Below are 18573 nucleotides of genomic sequence, written 5' to 3' on the forward strand. Positions count from 1 at the left end.
TCAGCACACTATGCATAGAAGATTGCACTGGTGACAACAGACTGCTGGAACACGGGAAGGAGAGGCCTGCATACTCTAAAGCACTTTAGTCTCCTTAGGAAGTAGAGGTGACTCTGGCCTTTCTTGTGCACAAAAAGGGTTGGTGTTCCTCTCAAGTCTATTCAGGTTCTTGTCAGTCCTCATCACATCCATGTCCTCACCATCAACAGTGATAGGGAGCAGTGCAGGCTTAGTCTTCCCAAACTCCCATCACTTTCACTTTCATCACTTTCAGCATTTAACAAAATCTTCCACCAGGACCCTATATTCATTCTTCCATCCACCCTTTATACACCCAACTATTGCTGAACACTTCTGTAGAAGACTTGACTCAGTGTTGTCTAAAGTCTGAGATTTTTTCAGGATAAAAAGGAAGGGAGCTTATTCAGTCCCATCTAGGGCCCTAGTACTGCTTATAACCATGTCTGACACACAGCTCTGAAACCACACAAACTGTGGTCTGCCAGTCAAGTAGTCCATTATCCAGGATACAATGGAAGTACCAACCTGCATTGAACAGAGCTTTTCCCCCAGCAATGAGGATTGTATGGTATCGAAGGCGCTTGAAAAATCAAAAAAGATGGTCCTCACAGTGCTGCAGTGCCAGGCAGTTTAAATGGTTTGGTACAGACCAGATGGGCCAAATGGCCTGTTTCTGTGGTGCATTTTTCTATGACTCTCTGACTCAGACCATCTCAGGTAAAGCCCTCCGCACTATTGAGCACATCCACACAAAACATTGTCACAGGAAGGCTGCATCCATCATCAGGGACCCCACTACCCAGTCCATGCTTTCTTCTCACTGCTGCCATCAGAAAGAAGGTAGAGGAGCCTCAGGACCCACCCAACCAGGTTTCGGAACTATTATTACCTCTCAGCCATCAGGCTTTTGAACAAAATGCGATCACTTCACTTGCGCCATCTTTGAAACGTTCCCTCAACCTTTATCTCAGTTTCTTGATATTTATTGCTTATTTATTTATTTATTATTGTTATTTCTTTCTTTTTGTATTTGAACAGTTTGATTTATCTTGCCCTCTGATTGAACACCCAAGTTTGTGCAGTCTTTCATGGACTGTATTATGGTTACTATTCTATTATGGATATATTTAGTATGTCCCAAGAATGAATCTCAGGGTTGTATCTGCTGACCTATATGTACTTTGATCATTTACTTTGAACAAGGTATTTGCTAAATATATCTGCACACAGGGCATTATCAACGTCGGAAAGTGTTTGTATATTTCTTGACTCTGTTATGTATTTGCATATTTTCTGCTGTGTAAGAGGAAACATTAATTATGTGTCAAATGTCTCATGCTTTTAATACACTAATTAGATGACTGTTAACAAAGTTTGACCCCTGTTCTCAATTGATATTTGCATGTGGGTTTTGGTACTTTATAAAGTTGCAGACACTTGATATATCACTATTTTCTACTTGATGTCTTGTTCTTGGCACAAGCATGTTAACTCTCCTTTATTTCACCCAGGTTGCCAACATTGCTAATTGCAGAATGTGTTCTTGTCTATATGACACCTGAGCAATCTGCAGAATTGATAAATTGGGCATCAAGTACTTTCAGTACCACCATGTTTATTAATTATGAGCAGGTAATAATAGTGATAATTTTCCTAATCTAACTTCTTAAAAAGTTAGATTTTTTAGGAAGCCTGTTTCTTTTACATGCTGTTGAAAGGGGAAAGTTTAACTTTAATTCAGCAATGTTATAGTGTTGTGTGTATATGAATATGCTGCGTACTATGTAGATATTTGGAAAGATAATTGTGACTTATAATAAAGCTTTTGAAATCCTCTATATTTTAAAATTGAATAATTTCAGCTATGATTTTAATAGTTATATGTAGTTCTTTATTTCAAAGCATATAAAGTTTTAGAATTACAGGAGATTCCCGGGTTTTGGATGCACTGACTGACAAAAACCAAACTCCCATTCATTTTTAAAGAATCTTTTTCAAGGTAATAGTACTATTCATAATAAAGTGTTTCATTAATGAGTGGAAACATTTGTTTCATTAGTTTAATTATTGTAGTGCTAGTGTGTTTATTCAATGAAATAGAAGAATTATAGCAAGTGTTGTAGGAATGATATATTCATGGCTATAGAAAACAGGTGTTCCTGACATGCAGAGAAGTTAGTTTGCAGGATCGCTGCAACTCTCAGGATCAGAACTCAAAATGCAAATCAATGACTAACTGTATAGTATATAGGTGGCAATGCTACTGTTAGCAGTTCTGCTGCCTCCCTGCTCCAGAGACCCAATTTCAATCCTGTCTGTGTTGAGTTTGGATATTTTCCTTGTGTCCATGTGAAGTTTCCCTGGGTGCTCTGGTTTCCTCTCACATCCCAAAGACCTAGAGGCTGGTAGGTTAATTGCTGTTATAAGTTACCCCTAGTATAGGTGAGTGGTAGGAGCTGATGGTTTGTGGGGAGAATAAATTGGGTTAGTGGAGGATTAGTGTGTGTGTGTGTGTGTTTTGCAGGCACAGCCTTGGTGGCTGAAGGGTCTATTGCTATGCAGTATGTATCAACAATATTTTTCTATTGTTTGTGTTACTGATAGTCACATGAACTTAAATCTTCTGCCAGAGCAGGTTGTAATGTTTCTAGCTTTGAAGTCACTGGTTCATTATAAATAATGTTCTCATTTCAAATGTTTCAGGTGAATATGACTGATCGCTTTGGCCAGGTGATGATAGAAAATTTACAGCGACGGCAGTGTAACCTTGCAGGAGTTGATGTCTGTCACACTCTGGAGACGCAGGTTTGTACAGCTTTGTTGTTTAATATTTGCATACCAAGGGCAATTTTGATATACTTTCATCATTAAATGCTAATAAATAACAATAACATGCATCATGTGTTTTTAAAATCATGTAAGATTGTTTGATAACAAGATCATCTGTGGGGCAGATCTATTCAGATATGTTTGTAAAGATCTCATGGTACAACTTGAACAAGAATAGGAACTTCCCTTTAACTATGGGCCAACATTGCTCCAACACCACGGTCCAAAACGATCATCATTTATCTTACTAGCATGTATTTTATGTTTTTCTCACAGAATGCCTAGAATTTGTTAATGCACTCCAAAATAAAGGCAATTTGAGTAACAGGATAGGATGTTCAAATACAAATGTTCTTTTTATATTACATTTTAGATAATTTTGCAGCCATATTATAGTACAGCCCTGGACATTATTTATTTTGAAATCCATGTCAATTTTGTTGCCAGTTTATACTAAATGTCCTCCTGTGTGTCTAAGATTTACCAAACTTCCTGATTCCACGATTACCCCTGGTAGCCTGTTCTAGGCACCTACTGCTCTCTTTTTAGAAAAAGCATAACTTGCTGCTCATATCACCTTTTAGCTTCTATTCCCCCCCCCCCCGCCCCCACCCCCAACTTTAAAAGCGTATCCTCTGAAGTTTGACCTTTCTACCCTGAGGAAAAGATTCTGATTGTTTATCCAATATACTTAGCTGACTGATGGTGTAGTGGCATCAGCACCGGCCTTTGAGGTGAAAGGTTCCAAGTTCAGATTCATCCAGCTCCTTGCATGTTTTTCACCTGTGCTGGGTTGAGTGTTAAAGCTAGCAACTCGGTCTCTTAAAAAACAGTCAAGTGCTACGTAAACAGCAAAAGTGCCGCCCAGTGCACCGTAAGTTGTGAAAAGCAACAACAACAAACCCTGTATATTGCTTCTCAATTTTAAAAACCTCTTTGTGGTCTCCCCTCAATATCCGACCATCTGGAGAGAACAACCCAGGTTTATACAACCTCCCCTTGTAGCTTGTACCTACAAGTCTAGGCAGCATCCTGGCAATCCCTTCTGCACCCTCTCTACATTCTTACTGTAGTGAGGCTACCAGAACTACCACAGCACTCCGAGTGTGGTCTGACTGAAGTTTTACATAACTGCAGCATAACTTCCTTACTCTTATACTAAACACTCCCACAAGTAAAGGCAAAGATGCCATATGTCTTCTTTACCACCTTATCCACTTGTTTAGTCACTTTCACTGAAATACGAGCCTGGACCCCAATAGCCTTTTGTACCTCAGTGCTATTAAGGGTACTACCATCAATATTTCTTCCATTTGTACCACCAAGGTGCAACACTTCACATTTGCCCAGATTAAAATCCATCTGCTACTTCTCTAGCCGTATCTAATTGATCTATTTTCCAATGTACTTACTGATGGACATTTACACTGTCTGCAACAACACCAAGCTTAATGTACGAATATGCTCATGCACCTGTCAACATTTCATTCAAATCATTAGTAAAGCAGAAACCCCAGCACCAATCCTAGCAGAACGTTATCTTTTTTCTTTGCTGATTTTGCTTTTTGTGTGGAGGGGGGATGTTAATGTCTTTTCTTTCATCAACCCCCATGGTCTTTCTGTATTTCATGGCTGTCTGCAGTAGACAAATATCAGACTGGTATCGTACATTAGGAAGACTAATCCTGCAATGCTCCCTGTTACTGTTGATGGTGAGGACCTACAAGTACCTGGGTGTGCACCTGGATGACAGACTTGAGTGGAGCACCAACAAAGAGGCTGTGTACAAGATGGGCTAGAGTTGCCTCTACTTCCTGAGGAGACGGAGGTCTCCATATTCTACCAGTCTGTTGTCACCAGTATAACCTTTTATGCAGTGGTGTGCTGGGCAATGGCATCAACACAGGTGATGCCAACAGGCTCAATAAACTGATTAGAAAGACTGGCTCTGTTATAGAAGTCAAACTGGACACACCGAGGGCTATGGTAGAACAAATAGGATGTAAATAATAGGATGCAAAACTGGGCTGAGAAGTGGCAGATGGGGTTCAACCCAGATAAGAATGAGGTGGTTCATTTTGGTAGATCAAATTTGATAGCAAAATAGAGTATTAATGGCAAGACACTTGGCAGTGTGAAAAATCAGAGGGATCTTGGGGTCTGAGTCCATAGAACACTCAAAGCTTCTACGCAGGTTGACTCTGTGGTTAAGAAGGCATACAGTGCATTGGCCTTCATCAATCGTTGGATTGAGTTTAATAGCCATGAGGTAATGTTGCAGCTATATCGGACCCTGGTGAGACCCCACTTGAAGTACTGTGCTCAATTCTGGTCGCTTCACTACGGGAACGACATGGAAACCATAGAAAGGGTGCAGAAGAGATTTACGAGGATGTTGCCTGGATTGGGGACCATGCCTTATGAGAATGGGTTGAGTGAACTTGGCCATTTCTCGGAGCAACAGAGGATAGAGGTTACCTGATAGAAGTGTACAAGATGATAAGAGGTATTGATCTTGTGGATAGTCAGAGGCTTTTTCCCAAGGCTGAAATGGCTAGCACAAGAGGGCATAGTTTTAAGGTGCTTGGAAGTAGGTATAGAGGAGATATCAGGGGTAAGTTTTTTTACACAAAGAGTGGTGAGTGCATGGAATGGGCTGCTGACGGTTCTGGTTGAAGCGGAAATGATAGGGTCTTTTTAAAAGACTCCTGGATGGATACATGGAGATTAGAAAAATAGAGCGCTATGGGTAAGCCTGGGCAGTTCTAAGGTAAGAACATGTTCGGCACAGCTTTGTGGGCCAAAGGGCCTGTATTGTGCTGTAAGTTGTCTATATTTCTAAAAGACCCTACAGAAACCCCTGGCAATTCTGGACAATGTGTCTCACCCTCTGCATGCCACCTTGTCTGAAAAGAAGAGCACTTTTAGTAATAGACTAAGACAACCACACTGCTTGTAAGGAGCACATTCTTACCCTCGGCTATTAGGCTCTATAATGAGTCAACCTATAGCATGGGAAGTTGTACTCCTGTTAGACTGTTTGAGGAAACTTAATTTTTATTCTTTCTTACTTCTCTTTTGACATTTGTATATCAGTGCACTTGAAGTGCAACTGTGACACTGTAATTTCCTTTGTACATTCTCCATGTGACTGTGTGGATTTCCTTCTGGTGCTCCAGTTTCCTCCCACATTCCAAAGACTTAGGGATTTGTAGGTTAATTAGTCATAGGGATGCAATTGTGCAGCACAGGCTCATCGGACATGAATAGCCTATTACTGTGCTATATCTCTACATAAAATCACTGGTCATGTTCTCCAGCCAGAATAATAGCCTTCCACCCCTACTTTATCTTTTGTGGGCAAGGTAGTTCCAAATACAAACTTGCAATTCACCCAAGATGCCATACATCTTTATCTTCTGAATCAGACTACCATGGGGGACTTTGTATACTTCCTAACCCTTATCAAGTTCCTTTGTCAGCTCCACATAAAACTTGTTCAAATTTGCAAGGCAAGACCTGCTCTTCACTGCGTAATTCCATACTGACTGTGTCTAGGCAGTCATGCCTTTGTGGATATACATAAACCCCATCTTTCACTGTCCTCCCCAGTGCCTTCCCTACCCTTGACATGAGGTTCACTGGACTAGAATACCAGAGAGGCCAACTTCTGGTACAGCTACAATAAGCAAATGGATAAGCAATAATTTATTAAAACTAAATGAAGATAAAACTCTTAGTTGATTTTGTAGCCAAATGAGATAAACTTGGGAACTTGGCTCCCCTTGTAAAATCAGAAGTGACAAAACTGGGTGTTAACCTTGATTCAGATTTGAATTTTAAATCCCACATAATGAAAGTGACCAAAGTATCATTTCTACACTTATGAAATATTTCAGAGCTTCGTCCATTTCTGTTACGCAACAATGCTGAAAAATTAGTTCGTGGCTTTATATCGAATAGAGTGGATTGCTGCAATACTCATTATATTGGCCTTCCAAAGCAATCTACTCATTCAACTTATTCAGAATTCTGCTGCTAGAGTCTTAACTAAAACCTAGATGAGGGAACATATCAATCCTGTCCTAACTACTCTACATTGGCTTCCTGTATCTTTTAGAATTGATTTTTAAGCTCTCTTAATTGTTTTTAAAGCTCTTAATGGTCTGGGATTGGGGTACATCACAGAATCGTTTTTGTTTTATAATCCTGTTTGAGCTCCCATCTCTCAAACTTAAAATTTAAATGATCTCCCTCAAAAGAAAATTAGCAGGTCAAGTTTTTTAACTGCACTGCTAAACTGTGGAACTGAATACTTAAAACTAAAAGGGCGCAAACTCAGTTGACATTTTTAGGAACCAGATCAAAACATATTTATTTAATCTTGCTTTTAATTAATATAATTTTGTCTTTTATTTATATGTTTAAACTTTATCCCATTGTAAAACACTTTGAACTTCATCATTTGGATGAAAACAGCTCTATAACTGTTATTGTAATATTTTCATTTTTTCTCATCTGAAACTAGTAAAGCTTGAGATACAGGCATAGTCAAGCACACTCATTTCTTAATTGTGAGGAACTATTTTAGTGATGTTTTAGTATTGTGGGTTTCTGGTGATTTACGTAAATATTGCCGCATAGAGCTTATTCTTTAACGCTATTGTGTAGTTACTTTGGAATGATACTACCATTGTATACCTTGTTCATATTCCATAGTCTTTCAATTTCCTCTTTTAATTCATCATATTTCTGGTGTTTCTCACTTACTGATTTCTGTATGTTAATGTGTGTTTGGAATGGCTGTATCTATTATGTAAGATGTTCTTGCTTGTTTATCCTGTAATATTACATCTGAAGTGTTATGGATGGCCCTATCTAATAATGATTGTTTATAATATAATTTGTGGGATTCTGACTCTACAACTAGATCAGGCTTGTACCTATAGTAAGGTATGGTGTTTTTTATGAGTTTGTATTTTAAAACAAGATTTTGGTGAATAATGTTTGCCATTTGATTGTGTCTGTATGCTGTAATGTATAGAATTTTATAAGGTTTCTTTTGGCATTTTCTGCATTTATTATCTTTTATTATGTATTTTTGATAATTTTTTGTGTGAACCACCTTGTCATGTATTACCACAGGGAACCCCTCTGTTTCTGGAAGAGGTCTCCAACTCTGAGTCAAGCATTTGATACTACCTTGTTAACATCTAGACTGCTCAGATCATGGAGCGTCATGCTCTTCCATTGGTTAACTTTTCCTTCTAAAGTTAATTTCTTCATTTTTCTGGGTTGTGCTTTCATTTATGTTTAGAGGTGTGTACTTATCAGAATTGTATTTACTTCTCTAAAGTGTTAAATCATCTTTTTGTTGATATAAGTGTTATCTGACTGTAGTGTGATGTTTTTATGTCCATTATTCCTCTTCCTCCTTCTGTCCTAGGTATTGTAAATCGAAGTGCATTCGAGTGTAGTGTTTTCTACAACTTGCCATTTCAGTTCATATTCTTCATTGTAAATTTTTCAGATCAGTTTCAGACCAAGATATTACTCAAAAGAATACGTTATGCTGCGTATAGCAGAAGTGTTTATTGCCTTTGTTATACTTGGTAGATTTTCTTAAGCCTTGAAGTAAATTCTGTCGAAAGTTTTCCCTTTATTGAGCAGTGATGTATTTTCTTTGCTTGTTGATATCCCAGATACTTGTATCCTGCTGCTCTGTTTTTTTATTATTATTACTGAGATTATTCCTATTTCATTCTTAAACAAAGGCACACTTGCTACTCTCCAGTCCTCTGGGACCTCAGCTGTTGCTAGTAAAGACACAAAGATTTTGTCAAAACCCCAGTAATTTCACTTGTTCCTTCCAGTGTTCTGGGATAAATGCCATCGGGCCCTGGGAACTTATCCACCTTAATCAGTACTATCTTCTTAATTTTGAAATGCCGCAGTACATTAGCATTTCCCACTCTGCCTTCACTATCATGCAAATCCTTCTCTGTAAATATCAACACAGCACAACATAAAGTATTCATTTTGTACCTCAGCCACTTGCTCTGACTCCTAAGAAACAAATTCCTTCCTTTATTCTTAAATTGACCTACTCTCTCCTTTAGTTATCCTGTTTTTCCTAAGTATAAAATGCCTTAGAATTCTTCTCGATATTGCTCACTGTCAGAAACACACTGAGTCTCAGCAATTTGCAGAACGGTAAACTTTATTTTTCGAGTCTGCAGAGTCGGACCCAACCAGCTCCTGCTAGATTGAGTGCCGAATTACACTTTGCACAGTTTTTTATACCCTACTTGTTTACGATTTTGTGAGTTGCACCCATGTGAGGTGCAGACATTCTTCCTTAATCTCATTACAAAATTACAAATGTGACTACCCTTTGGCCCACTTATCAGCCTCAGCGCATTAACACCGTTATTGTTCAACCGTTAAGCATGTCTTCCCGTTACCTGTATCGCTTCTTTAATCAGCAAGCTATTGTTTCATCCTGATTTTGCAAATTGGTTTATACGTTGCCCTGCAAGTTGCTTTGCACGTTCTTTCTGTGTCAGCACATTCTAAATGGACTCCTTAAGAATCATTTCTCTCAATCCACCCTTTTTCTTTTTAGAATGTGCTATCAGTTGGGCTTTTGCCACGGGTTTACATAGGCTTCTTCCTCTAGCTCTATTTCCCTTTGTAGGAGTACCTGAACAGGATCAGCTGAGGCCCCTGGTTGCATGACTTGTCTTGCCACCCTAGCTACTAGCTCCCGCAAGCAGGGGATCAGACATGGTAGCAGAAGGAGGACCATCAATCCCCCTCCTATAACCCCTAAAGCGGTTCGCCACCAGCCTCCTTTCAACCATCCGTCCAGCCAGTCCCAATACCCCAGCGGCTTCCAGGTCTGTACCGGCACGTGGGCCAGTTTCCTTATTTTATCTGATATTTTTTTGTGAACCACCTTTCCGTTGTCATCTATCTTCAAGCAGCAGTTGGTTAGATTAAACTTTCCACATACTCCTCCTTTTTGTTGTAGTCATAACATTTCTCGTTTACATGCGAGTGTGATACAAAGGACCCTGGAAAAACCGTCATGCCCACCCTTACCGTCGTCCTGCACTTATCACATCCCCCTTCAGCGCTTCTCAACAATAGCAGTATATACATTACAGTCCCAAAGTTCATGCTGTCCGTCTTTTGAGCTTTAGCACCATCGGGTCTTCTCCCTGGAAGCAAGTCCATTCTGCACCTTCTTCGGGCTTTACGGGTCCCTTGATTCTCGCGGCGTGGGTCCACCCTTTTTCTTTTGTCCTTACTGCGGCTTCGGTGGTCAGTAGCACCTGGAATGGGCCTTCCCACTGCGGCTGTAACTTCTCTGGCTTCCAAGTCTTAATCAGGACCCAGTCACCGGGCTGAGTTCGATGGAGTGTGAAGTCCAGAGGTGGGGTTTGTGCGAGTAACCCCTTCCTGCGCAATTCTGCAAAAGAACGAGACAGTGCCTGTAAATAGTCCCTTACAAAGACATCTCCCCCTTGCAGGGAAGGATAGCCCTCCACCTTGTTCCAATATGGAAGGCCAAACAACATTTCATAAGGGGATACTCCTATATCTTTTCGAGGAGCCGTGCGGATTCTTAGTAGGGCCAGGGGTAGACACTTGGTCCAGGGTAGCTTGGTTTCCATCATTAGTTTTGTCAATTGCGTCTTCAAAGTACTGTTCATCCTCTCAACTCTTCCTGAGCTCTGAGGGTGCCAGGGGGTGTGCAGCTTCCACTGGATTCCTAAGGCGTCACAGATTAGCTGGTGTGTTTTTGAGGCAAAGTGTGTTCCCCTATCTGAATCAATAGACCCCATTATTCCATATCTCGGGACTATATTTTCTAATAGGATCCGTGCCACTGTAGGGGCGTCCGCTTTAGTGGTTGGGAATGCTTCCACCCACCGAGTGAAGTGATCCACAATTACTAACAGGTACTTCCATCTCTGAACTTGTGGTAGTTCCGTAAAGTCTATTTGGATCCGATGGAACGGTCGGACGGCTAGTGTTTGTCCCCCCTTATGGGTGGCACGCATCATTTTCTTGTTTACCTTTTGGCAGGTGTAACAGCCCCACACCTCCTGTTGAGCTAGTGTGAATATCCCTTTACAAACATAGTCCCTTAGGATAGTGTCGCACATAGCTTGCACTCCCCAATGGCTTTGTTGTTGTAGTTGTTGCAGTATATGACGAGTTACTTCCTTATTCAGTACTTGCCATCCGTCGGGGGTCTTCCACTCGCCTTCTGATGTTTGTCGGGCTCCCCTGTTGATTCCCCGTATAAGAACTGTGCCGGGTTACAACTATTGTTCCTTTCAAAGCTTACATCATCCCTGACCATCAGAATGGTTTCGTATTTCAGTATGCGAGAGTCCGTCAACCACCGCTGAGCTTTTTGGGCTAAGAGGGTGCTAACGGAGTGCTGGGTATACACCGTCATTCTTCCCCCAAAGGTTAATTTCCGTGCTTCTTCTACTAGTACGGCTGCTGCCGCTACGGCTTGTATGCACGTCGGCCATCCCCGGGATACCGGGTCTAACATTTTTGATAAAAAGGCCACAGGTTGCCGCTTTCCTCCTTTTTCTTGGGTTAGTACTCCTAACGCAGTTCCTTCATTGTTTGTTGCATACAGCTGAAAGGGCTTTTCCAGTGCTGGCAGTGTTACTACCGGGGCCCGAATTAGTTGCCCTTTTATTTTCCTGAACTTCTGTTCTTCTTCTTCGGTCCAGCTGATTATTCCCCGGTCTTCCTTTGCCAATTTGTCGTACATAAACTTCACCAGGGGGGTATAATTCTCTATCCAAATCCGGCAATAGCCCACTAAGCCCAGAAATTGTCTTATTTCCTTCTTTGTCCTGGGAAGCGGTATTTTAGTTATTCCCGCTATTCTTTCTGGGGTTATTTGGCGGTGCCCTTTACTGACTCTGTCCGAGATATGTTATTTCCTTCTCGACAAATTGCAGTTTCTTCTTGGACACCCGCAATCCTTTTTCTCCTAGGTAATTCAGGAGTCTTATAGTATCGTCTCGCACTACCTCCTCTGCTGGTCCCGATAGTAGTAGGTCATCGACATACTGTAATAGTTGGTTCTTTTCGGTACAATGGAATCCAGCCAATACTTGCTCCAGTACCTGTTCGAATAGGTTTGGGGACTCCGTGAACCCTTGGGGCAAGACGGTCCACCGGAGTTGCTTCTTCCGCCCAGTGAAGGGATTTTCCCATTCAAATGCGAACATATCTCGGCTACCTTCCTCCAACGGGCAACTCCAAAAGGCATCTTTTAGATCTATCACACTGAACCATTCATGTTCAGGAGGTATTTTGCTCATTAATGTATAGGGGTTAGGCACTACCGGGTATCGTGTTTGGACTACCGCATTTAAGCCTCTCAGATCTTGAACCATTCGATACGTGCCGTCGGGCTTTCGGACCGGTAGGATGGGGGTATTAAAGGGTGACATACATTCTTCCAGGAGTCCATCTGATACTAATGTCTCAATTACAGGTTGTAATCCCCTCCTCCCTTCCATGGCAATGGGATATTGCCGTCTTCTCTCTTCTGCTTGTTTGTCCCACTGTGGGTCGTTTACTGGAAATTTCTGGTCCCCCGGTAACTCATTCGGCTGTTCCCTTCCCCAAATTGATATTGCAGCTTGTCGTATCATTTGCCTCTCTTGTGCAGAAAATAGCGTTCCCATAATCGCATGCATTTCTTCCCAAGTGTAAACATTAGGTCCTAAGAATTGATCCAACTGTTCTGCCAGTCCCATTGGATCTTCTAATAAAGTTTTCATATCTTTCTTAAATCCTCGTACTTCGGTACTTGTCAGAGGGACGTTTACAAATCCTGTTCCTCCCCGTTGTCCTCCCATTGGAACCTCTCGAAGGGGACACAGCTGTACCTCTTCCTTTTTTAATTCGTCTTTCTTTTTCTTATCTGCTCTTGTCACACTCCTTGTTTCGATCCTTGCTTTTGCTTTTTCCCTAACATCCCTCTCTTCCCTCTCCGGGTCTATTTCTTCTGTTTTTTCACTTTCTTCACGTCCTCCCTCTGCTCCCGCAAGGGGCGCAGAAGGCTGGACATAGGGAGGGGGTAAATGATCGAGTGGGTCCCACTTCCGCTCCCCTTTAATGCCCAATTTAAAACTCTTTGTTGTTACTCCTGGCCAGGGAGCCCAACAAAAAGCATAAGCAATTTCTTCCGGTTTTACATTTGGTTTTGAATTAACGTAAATGTTTAAGGCTTGTCGTACCCAATCCTCCTCAGACCCAAGCCGCGGCCACCAGACCGCAGGTTTTTCTATCGGCTGTTTCGACCAAATTAAACAGTACTGTATCATTTTTTTCTTTTGTTTCCCTTTTAGTCTTCCACATCCCCAATTCTCAAACATTCTACCGAGGGGGCTATCAGGAGGAACCCCCGGGTATGGTCCCGGTCTCTCCGTTTCCTCTTTCTTTTTAGAGCCACCCCCTCCCATCTTATTCCGCTCTTACTTAATCAGGAGGACCCCCGGGTAGCGATCCCGGTCTTCTCCGTCCTTACTTATTCCCGCACCTTTCTACTATAATAGTAGGCACTTACCCGGTGCGTCCTGGGGACTTCCAGTACCAGGTACTGTCCCCTTCTCCCCGTTTACCGCTCTGCGCTGTCCGGATATCACTCGCTCAAGCCGCGTTGGAGCGACGAGCAAGGAGTCAGGGACCGCCAAACTCGGCGGGGTGCACCGTCTCCGATGTCCTTCCTCGTGTCCACCGCGGCCGGAGTGTGGATCCCGGACGAGCCCCCACGTTGTCAGAAACACACTGAGTCTCAGCAATTTGCAGAACGGTAAACTTTATTTTTCGAGTCTGCAGAGTCGGACCCAACCAGCTCCTGCTAGATTGAGTGCCGAATTACACTTTGCACAGTTTTTTATACCCTACTTGTTTACGATTTTGTGAGTTGCACCCATGTGAGGTGCAGACATTCTTCCTTAATCTCATTACAAAATTACAAATGTGACTACCCTTTGGCCCACTTATCAGCCTCAGCGCATTAACACCGTTATTGTTCAACCGTTAAGCATGTCTTCCCGTTACCTGTATCGCTTCTTTAATCAGCAAGCTATTGTTTCATCCTGATTTTGCAAATTGGTTTATACGTTGCCCTGCAAGTTGCTTTGCACGTTCTTTCTGTGTCAGCACATTCTAAATGGACTCCTTAAGAATCATTTCTCTCACTCACCAAAGATATTTCATGCACCCCTTTGGCCTTCCTTTTCGACTACTATTTTATATTCTGCAAGGGTCCAGTCTGAGTGCTCCCAATCATGCCGCCTTAGCTCTGTAATTCCCCCTTCCCCACTTAATATTTTGACACAAGATCTGAATTTTAATCCTTACTCATAACTAACTAATGTGTTATGGTCACTATTCCCAAAAGCTTTGCCTGCTATCAGCTCTGTTCCCATCTGTTCCTGAATATTGAATAGCTTTGTTAATAAGATGTGTAACTGCATCTCATCAAATCATTCTTCCTTCACAGAAGAACCGGTTTCTTTTGAATGGCTGGGACAATGTGAATGCCTTGGATATGATGACTGTTTATAACAGTTTACCACAAGTAGATGTTCAAAGGTACATTTAATGTAGATGCTTTTTTTTTGTAGGATTTACAGGGCAACAGTGAAATGCTTTAAATGCTGAAAATCTGAATCAAATCAGAAATTGCCAGTAACATTCAGCAGGTTGGGCAGCATCTGTGGAGAGAGAAACAGATGATGCTTCAGGTAGCAGACCCTTCATCAAAGCACTAGCACCAGCATCCTTTACAGAATGTAAAGCCCATAAATAGAGACATTTACATAAAACAGGTATAGTGTAACAGTTAACATTGTGTGATTACAGTGCCAGTGACCGGGATTCAATCCCGCTGCTGTCTATAAGGAGTTTGCATGGTACCCCCCATTACTATCTGCGCTTCTTGCAGGTGCTCCGGTTTCTTCCCACATTCCAAAGATGTACAGTTAGTAGGTTAATGGTGACATAGGTGTAATTGAGTGGCACAGGCCCTTTGGGGCGGGAGAGCCTATTACTATGCAGTATCTTTAAATTTTACTAGCGTATTATTGCTTTTATTATGATGACCTTGGGGTTAGAGTTCCCTGAGTTTCCACTTTCACTAATGCTGGTGCTAGATACTGCCCTGTTATTATTACATCCAGTGCAAGAGTACTTTTAAACCATGGGTTAGTTCATCCATTCAGTAACTTTACTATTTTAGATTAGACTGTTTCTCCTAACCTTATTGGTCTTCCCTAGGATAGAGCAACTCGAATTCTTGGATGAGAAGGAGCTTTTACAGCAGCTACTGCAGCACTATTGCATCTGCTGGGCCACAAAAGATAGTGAAGATTTTGGTAATTATTTTTTCCACATAATATTCACCCTATAGAGATGATTGTTGACAGTAGAACTTTGTTCATGTGTGGATGTGAAGCTAGGATGAGCTCAGTTTCTGGTTACTGGACTGAATTCTAGTACTCAGCCCAACAGTTTTGAAGAGCAACCAGAGGCAGCCTGGAGTTCTACTTGAGAAAGGACACAATGGCCAACATTTCCTACTCTGAAGAAAAAAAAACAGCTATCTTGGACACATTATTTGGAATCATAAGTAGGGTATGGGTCAGTGTGAAGGAATAGCAAAACAAAGGGCCCATAAATCTGATATGTTTTGGTGAGTTAATTTGATCTATCTTTGATAGTTTTATTTTTCATTATTGTAGTGGGTGAATGTAGTCATGCGCATGTTAACTCAGAAGGAAGTTGCAGAGAAAATGGGATTGGAGCCGCCAAAGGATTAGCAGCAGCACATTGCTTATCCTTGCATAGTGAAGCAGATACAATAGGAACAGACAGTGTGACTAAATGTATTGATTTTAATGTTCACAGAGTGAGCTCTTCATGCGGTGGATTATTCCACAATCCATGCTATTTGGGATGCACAGTAGTGTAATGGTTAGAGTGACGTTATTACAACTTAGGGTGGGTGTCACAGTTCAGTGTTCAATCCTACCATCCTCTGTAAGGAGTCTCCAAGGGTCCTCCCCATGGAATGTGTGAGCATTCAGGTTATTTCCAAAGACATACTGGCTAGGTTAATTAGTCATTGTAAATTGTCCCTTGATTGGGTTAGGATTAAATTGGAGTTTTTAGGGATTGCTGAGCAGTGCAGTTTGAAGAGCCTGAATAGCCTTTTCTGTGCTGTGTCTCTAAATAAATGTATGCAGTGTTCAAAGACAGCTATCTGATAATCTCAGCATAATAGCTGGAAAAGAAATCAAGTTAATATTTTTTATGTGCGCTGCTAAAATTTCTTCTTTAAGGTGCAAGTGAATAGAAATAAAAATGAACGTGGGAGTATCGTGGTCTTAAATTACGGACAGACAGATTTGATGTACATTGTGTCCTACAGTGAACTACCATCCTTAATTACCACCCACTGTACTCCCACATATGTAAATGTCTTTTCTATGTTTTCAGGTATTGGTGACATTATGTTTGGGAGCATTTGATTTCCATTGACAAGCTACTTCAAGCCTGAAATGACAAATCCTGCAATTAGTTTGCATGAAAAACAAAATCTACTAAAGCTGTAATGGGACAGTGCCTTTGTGATTAAGTGTTTGTTGATGTGCAACAGAAAAGGTTGATATTAAACCATTTTGTGAACAAAGCCTATAATGTATGTCAGATTAACAAGCCATTGTTTTGCATTAAAAATGATTATTTTTTAAATTTGTGACAGCCACAAAATTCTGAGTTGCAATCAAAATGTTAGAAGTATCGGGTTTGCTAGTGTACCATCAATTATTTTTCATTAATTCACAAAAACAGTGTGCCTCAAATGCTATAGATGATGAACATTTCTGCACAGTATTATGGATTATTTGAATGAGAAATTTTTATTTGGGATATATCTGCACTGACACATGAACTGGTGAGCTGATGTGTGAACTGATATGATTAATGCTGGTAAATAGCCTGTACCTGACAGTTGACACTGGCAGACTGTACCCACTGAATTGAGAGCAAACCTTCAGGTCACTGGCAACTGCTGGACCATCAATAAAAGTGAAGAATCATATTATTAAAAATTTACAAAACACTTTATAAAAAATCCTGGGAAGCAAACTATAGATGCTGGTAAAACAATTATTACATTGTTTAAAATTAGAAGAAAAGGAAATTACCTTGCAATTACTTGCCTGCCTCCCCAAAATTGTTGTTCTCTTAACATAATACGGCTGATTTTTCAGCGTAAGCCTCAGTTCTGGGAATTGTATGGAAGTTTCCAGAGGAGCAATTAGCTGAGCAGAATTTCAGGAATCCTGCCCCTGCAGGGGAACCCCATATGTTCCCACAATTGCCTGGGTAGCAACTATCATAGTGTCAGCTTTTTAGTAAGTTAAATTGCTTTTGTTATTATCTAATATGTACTCTATATATCTAAACTGCCCATGTCAGTCCATATTTGATTGGTTCATTGCACACAGTGATTAGTCAGTTGGCATTAACTGTGGCTTACTCATCAGTGCACTCATCCCAGCAACTTGAGTACTAAAAGTTTGGCTCATGCTTCAGTACTTTGGAGGTGCTGTATGGCTGGGAGCATTGTCCTTATCCTTCATTGTCATGGATAAATTTAAAGGCTAGGTATGGTGTTAGAGTTGGCTATTGAATCCCTAGAGTTGCCGTTAAAAGCAACTTGTTAAAATCACATTGTGATTTCAGGGACATTGCTAATTAAGTCATGCATTAGTGTGTTTGTCAGGAAGTGGCCCAGATTAATGTTTGTGATGCACCACAAGCACTTAAGGTCGATCTACATCGAACACCTATTCAAAACAACGGAGGCTTGAGTGTTCCATTGCAAGGCTCATTTATGCTCAAGTAGTGACTATAGTTATCTCCTTATGTTTGAAAAATAATGCCCGTTTATACCAGTAGCAACAGTCAGTCTGCTAGTTCAATCACTTTTGGATCTACTATTAGTTGGATTAAAATAAATCAGCTATCAATGCTGTTTTCTTCAAAGTGCCAGATATGAATGAAGTAGATAAATCCATTAACACAAGCAAAGGCATTCTGTTTCATGTTTATGTATTTTGTTTGTAAAGGCCAGAGCTGATCAATAATAAAAAAATAGAAACAGATACTGGGAAATGCTCATTATTCACTAAGAAGAAAGACACGTTCAAAGAGCAAGAGAGAAATATACTTGAGTATTTTAAAATTAAGAAGGAATCACTGAATCTGATGAGATGTACCCCAGATTGCTACGGGGAGGGAAACATGAGAGGAGATTGATGGGGATCTATTGGACAGTTTTGCATCTTTGTTGTTCATGGGTGAGATGCAAGTTGATTGGAGGATAGCCAATCTTTTTCCTTTGGTCAAGAATGACAGCAAATTAAGACATGTTAGTGGTCGGGAAAATGCTGGAAAAAAAAATCTTAAGGGATGGGATTTATTTTCACAGAAAGATAGAAAACATAGAAAACCTACAGCACAATACAGGCCCTTCGGCCCACAGAGTTGTGCCTAACATGTCCCTACCTTAGAAATTACTAGGGTTACCCATAGCCTATTTTTCTAAGATCCACCTACCTATCCAAAAGTCTCTTAAAAGGGCCTATCATATCTGCCTCC

General features: G+C 40.9%; 1 protein-coding gene across 5 annotated transcripts in view; it reads left to right on the forward strand.

Annotated features, from left to right (window-relative positions):
* The window catches only part of lcmt1 (leucine carboxyl methyltransferase 1), a 142847-nt gene extending 124770 nt beyond the window's left edge, over positions 1 to 18077 (forward strand). For all 5 annotated transcript variants that reach the window (XM_059979891.1, XM_059979894.1, XM_059979890.1 and 2 more), the window contains exons 8-12: positions 1533 to 1653; positions 2725 to 2826; positions 14408 to 14499; positions 15184 to 15281; positions 16405 to 18077. In XM_059979891.1, coding sequence (XP_059835874.1) covers positions 1533 to 1653; positions 2725 to 2826; positions 14408 to 14499; positions 15184 to 15281; positions 16405 to 16436 — 445 coding nt within the window. In that variant the 3' untranslated portion in view covers positions 16437 to 18077. The remainder of the gene's footprint in view (positions 1 to 1532; positions 1654 to 2724; positions 2827 to 14407; positions 14500 to 15183; positions 15282 to 16404) is intronic.
* Positions 18078 to 18573: the final 496 nt, after the last annotated feature.

The sequence above is a fragment of the Hypanus sabinus genome, chromosome 9 (assembly GCF_030144855.1).
Source record: "Hypanus sabinus isolate sHypSab1 chromosome 9, sHypSab1.hap1, whole genome shotgun sequence".
NCBI classification, from domain to species: Eukaryota; Metazoa; Chordata; class Chondrichthyes; order Myliobatiformes; family Dasyatidae; genus Hypanus; species Hypanus sabinus.